Source organism: Phoenix dactylifera, chromosome 5 (assembly GCF_051530095.1).
Source record: "Phoenix dactylifera cultivar Ajwa chromosome 5, Ajwa_hap1_PhDact_Kaust_v1.1, whole genome shotgun sequence".
In the NCBI taxonomy this organism is placed as follows: Eukaryota; Viridiplantae; Streptophyta; class Magnoliopsida; order Arecales; family Arecaceae; genus Phoenix; species Phoenix dactylifera.
Genome location: NC_143194.1, coordinates 33,580,496 through 33,585,421, shown reverse-complemented (window position 1 = coordinate 33,585,421; position 4,926 = coordinate 33,580,496). Strand labels below are relative to the sequence as shown.

The 4,926-nt window shown below is 49.5% G+C and overlaps 1 protein-coding gene across 1 annotated transcript; it reads left to right on the top strand.

Annotated features, from left to right (window-relative positions):
* The first annotated feature begins 682 nt into the window (after positions 1 to 682).
* On the top strand, positions 683 to 3,464 carry LOC103703021 (cytochrome P450 710A11-like). Its single transcript, XM_008785714.6, has one exon. The coding sequence runs from the start codon at positions 1,596 to 1,598 to the stop codon at positions 3,117 to 3,119; it is 1,524 nt and encodes a 507-aa protein (XP_008783936.2). The 5' UTR covers positions 683 to 1,595; the 3' UTR covers positions 3,120 to 3,464.
* Positions 3,465 to 4,926: the final 1,462 nt, after the last annotated feature.

The following is a 4,926-nucleotide window of genomic DNA, read 5'->3' as shown; positions in this document are numbered from 1 at the left end:
ACCTTTTTGCATTTTTCTTGTTTTTTTTTTATGCCATATTTTTCTCTTTTGGAGATACTGTTCTTCTTCTTGATTGTAAGACTTTTGCGAAGATTGTTCCACTCGACATGACGTGGTGTAACCTACTACGTCTAAGTGTACCTGATCTGTCTGCCCTAAAATGGCTATAGACGATTATAGATATGAGGTTTTCAATTGCAGGATAGATATGGATACCGACGTATGTCCAATTGAGTTGAAAAGTCTCATTTGTCGCGGAGTTCCTATCAACGGTTGGATTCCTGAGAGATGAGGTGCCTACCCACTGCACCAACAGTAGACATTAATTTAAGTTCAGCGTGCAAAGGCTTCAGTCAAAGGTTGAAGCTGCTACGCCAACCAAGCGGGTATGACAGTACACCATTCGCTTCCCCATTACAAGCAATTTATTTACGGATGGATCCGCACTTCCTCCACGTGCCACGATGCCGTGCACGCTCGGATGCTCCGTACAACACGAGAATCGACCACTTGTCATCGTTACAGGCTTACAGCCACCACTTCGTTTTGTTTGCTGTGTGAAGCCAACAACCAGTTCTTTTCTGGAGGCCCGCTTCCCACGTGCCGGTGCCGCCAGGAGGGTCGAAGCCCAAGCCAGCTGGCCAGGCCCACGGGCACATGAACAGCCCAGCGGGCTAGGTTTGGCGTAGCAGACGAGGAAGGGAGCCGGAACTTGAAACGCGCTCGCCCTTGTGACTTGTCCGTTTCTTCGTCCGCTCTCCCGGCCACCGTCGGGTTTTACGCCCTCTCCCCACAGCTGCCCCACCGACCCCCTGGCCCTCTCTCTCTCGATCCCCTCCTCCCTTCTTCACTGCCCTTTATCTGATCCTCTCGTTTCCTGCCTCTCCATTCGCTCTCTCTGCGTCCGTGTATCAGTGGTTGCGCCCACCCACCCCACCTGAAATTTCTTTTCTCGAGCTTGTGTTTTCGTCTGACGCAACGATCCAAAAGCTGCTGCGCTGCTGTCCTTTGAACATTGACCGGAATTCAACCCTCTTGGCTCCGGAAAATCCACCACTCACGGTTGAACTCAACTCCCGCATAGCGACGCCGTCGGAGATTGAGAAATTCGACTAGGAGAGGTTAAGCTCTCGCTGCGAGGACAGACGGTTCAACGATTCCAGAATCTGACCGTGGGCGTTCTTTGTGCGTAGCCGTCTCATTCTTTCATTCCCTTTTTCTTTTCTTTAGATGGGAACTGTGAAGGGAGGCTGAAAGCCACCCGGCACAAATTTTATTAAAGTTTGACGAGGACAAAAGTTACATGTTCAAACTGAATTCCGCTAATTTGATTTGATTTGATTTCCCTAGCCAGTCTCACCTTTTGCATGTTTAAAATCCGGGCGCTGGAAAAGCGCGCGTGAGATACCAAAAAGCCATTCCACGCAGAGCACCCAACCACGTCTCCTCCCTCCTTTCGCCCTTTCCCCGTACGAGAGGAGCGGTGGGCGTCAGCAGTGAGCCTAGAAGGACACGACAAGCCCAAACCTTCCATACCAGTGTAGTTCAATTTAAGAAGTCGGACAAAGAGAGAGATCGGAGGAGAGAAGGAGGCGATGGACGGGGACACTATCCGGCGAGCCCTGGCGGCCTCGGGCCCCTACCTCCTCTGCTGCGTCATCCTCTTGGTTCTCTTGGAGCAGCTCTCTTACCTCCGGAAAAAAGGGCCCCTCCCCGGCCCCCACCTCATCGTCCCCTTCATCGGCAGCGCCGTCCCCATGATCCGCCACCCCACCCGCTTCTGGGAGCGGCAGGCCGCCCTCGCCAAGTCCTCCGGCCTCGGCTTCTCGGCCGACTACCTCGTCGGCCGCTTCATCCTCTTCATCCGCTCCACAGAGCTCTCCCACAAGGTGTTCTCCAACGTCCGGCCCGACGCCTTCCACCTGATCGGCCACCCCTTCGGCAAGAAGCTCTTCGGCGAGCACAACCTCATCTACATGTTCGAGCAGCGGCACAAGGACCTCCGCCGCCGCATCGCCCCCAACTTCACCCCCCGCGCCCTCTCCATATACCTCGCCATCCAGCAGCGCGTCATCCTTTCCCACCTCCGCCGCTGGCTCGAACTCTCCTCTCCCTCCAAGCCCCTCCGCCTCCGCCTCCTCTGCCGCGATCTCAACCTCGAGACCTCCCAGACCGTCTTCGCGGGCCCCTACCTCACCCCCGCCGCCCGCGACCAGTTCAACCGGGACTACAATCTCTTCAATGTCGGCCTCATGGCCATCCCCTTCGACTTCCCCGGCTTCGCCTTCCGCCGCGCGCGCCTCGCCGTCACCCGCCTCATCCAGACCCTCTCCGGCTGCGTCTCCCAGAGCAAAGATCGGATGCGCGCCGGCGAGGAGCCCTCCTGCCTCGTCGACTTCTGGATGCACGACAGCCTCCGTGAGATCGCCGAGGCAGCGGACTCCGGCGCGCCCCCGCCGCCGGAGACCGGCGACCTCGAGATCGGCGGCCACCTGTTCGACTTCCTCTTCGCCGCTCAGGACGCATCGACCTCGTCGCTGCTGTGGGCGGTGGCGCTGCTGGAGTCCCACCCGGAGGTGCTCGAGAAGGTCCGGGCGGAGGTGGCGGCGCTGTGGTCGCCGGAGTCCGGGAAGCCCATCGGCGCCGAGCAGCTCCGCGAGATGCGGTACACAGAGGCGGTGGCGCGGGAGGTGGTGCGGTTCCGGCCGCCGGCGACGATGGTGCCGCACATCGCCGGAGAGCCATTCCCGCTGACCGAATGGTATACGATCCCCAAGGGCGCGATCGTGTTTCCGTCGGCATACGAGTCGTCGTTCCAGGGGTTCACCGAGCCTGACCGGTTCGACCCGGATCGGTTCTCGGAGGAGCGGCAGGAGGACCGGGTCTACAAGCGCAACTTTTTGGCCTTCGGTGCCGGCCCCCACCAATGCGTGGGCCAGCGCTACGCCATCAACCACCTCGTCCTCTTCATCGCCATGTTCGTCTCGCTGATCGACTTCAAGCGCCACCGGACGGACGGCTGCGATGACATCGCCTACGTTCCTACCATAGTCCCCAAGGATGAATGCCAGGTGTACCTTTCCCAACGTTGCACCCGCTTTCCCTCCCTCCTGATGTGAGCCGTTCTTCTTGCAGGCCAGATTGGATTTCCTTCGTCTCGTTCTCCGTCGCTCTCTTCTCACAGTGTGTGTAATGGTGGGTTGTTTTGATGGTCCATTTATTTATTTCTTTGAGACCTTCGGTGGTCCGATGTTTGCTGGTAATGAAGGACGGCCGTGCAGCGGTACCGTTGCTCCGCTGTCTGCCAGAAGTACATAGGGAGTCAGTTTGATCCAGATAACAAACAAATGGAGGATTGCTGAAGTGGGAGGTGTCCTTTCGTTGTGGTTTCCTTTGTCTTGACCAACTGTTGATTCCATGTTTATTTCTCTGTGACTTTTAGTGGATTCTTTTCTTTTTGAAAATTCTGAGTGCGTGCTGGTTCACATTAAGAAGGAAGGCTAGTTGGACCCCAAGATAAGAACTGTAAAGCTAATAATATATTCTACTATCAGAAATCTTTAAAATAGAGTTGCTTATGCTTCTACCTAAATAAGGACCAATTTCCATAACGATAAATACTTACGGTCTATTTAGATATTTCTGTACTATTAAGCTAAAAATTCTATAAAAATTTATAAATTGGACCATCCATCGAAACACACCCTTGTATCAATCAAAGACTATCCAATTCAATTTCTATGATTTCTTTCTTACCACAAGTCCAAAAGCTAGGATATAGACTAAGTTTGAACAAATTTTTAGAAAATATAAGATAGATTGATCAGCAGATTCAATTTCTACAGAATTTTCAGTCTAATCTTATTGAAACATCCAAACAGGTACCGGATCATTTTTTTTTCTTTTGTATTTATACATGATATCGTTTTCTTTTGGCAGTTAATATTGATGGGTGTATAAACAGTTGTATGCTATCCAATTATCAAACAAGACAAAAAGATAAAAATGTGCCTTTACCTGCATTGAACGCTCAGTTACCTGTGGCAATGTTCTTTTAAAACACCCTGCATGTATGCACATGCTCCCCAGGTTTAGTAAATAAGAATTGGTATAATTTAACAAAAATAATGAAGACAAGAGATAAAGAAAGATTATGAAGCATGATACACCATCAGAGTTGAATTGGTTGCCAACATTATGTCAAACTTAATTTTCAAAATTTTCATATTTTTAATGATTATACAATAATTTTTTTTTTTAAAGCTAGCATGCATACAAGTGCAAACTGTGTGCTTATTAGTAAAAATTTAGATTAGATAAGAAATACAATATATTGCCAAATCTATGAAATAAAATTGATAAGTTAATATGAAAATAGAGTTGGGAGGTGTGTAAGGTTGTTAAAGAGGAAATTAGAAGTTTAAGAAAAATAAATATTTTAGAGAGAGAAATTAATCAAGATAGAGAAAAAGCAATTCGGCGTATTAGAAATTTTTTTTGAAATTTGAATGCGAGAGAAAGGAATGAGAGCAGTTATACCTACATCATTGTTTTCAAAACTATTCATGTTGATATGTTCATCGTTTGAATAGAAGTTGCTGATGAATGATACTGTTTGTTTGCGATTACTAGGGCTCTCGATGAGCTAGTTTGGGTTGAGCATCCCAATTCCCAAATTTTGATCTATTCCATAAAATAAAAGTCCAAATAAGGTTGACTTAGAAACCTTCTGAAAATCTGCGTTAGAGTTGTATATATGGAGCAGCCCAAAAATATCGGCTTTTGTGTGGGAGTTGGACCTTGCAATCATAGGATGCAGGCATTAGGGTTATGAAGCTACCAGGTCTTGTCACGTCGCGTGAAAGTTCAGGAAGAGCGCCTGTAACTTATATCTTCCATATTTTTGTTTCTAAAATATAAATTTAT

Coding starts and splice junctions, on each gene's coding strand:
- LOC103703021 (XM_008785714.6), top strand. CDS start 1,596: ATGGACGGGGACACTATCCGGCGAGCCCTGGCGGCCTCGGGCCCCTAC.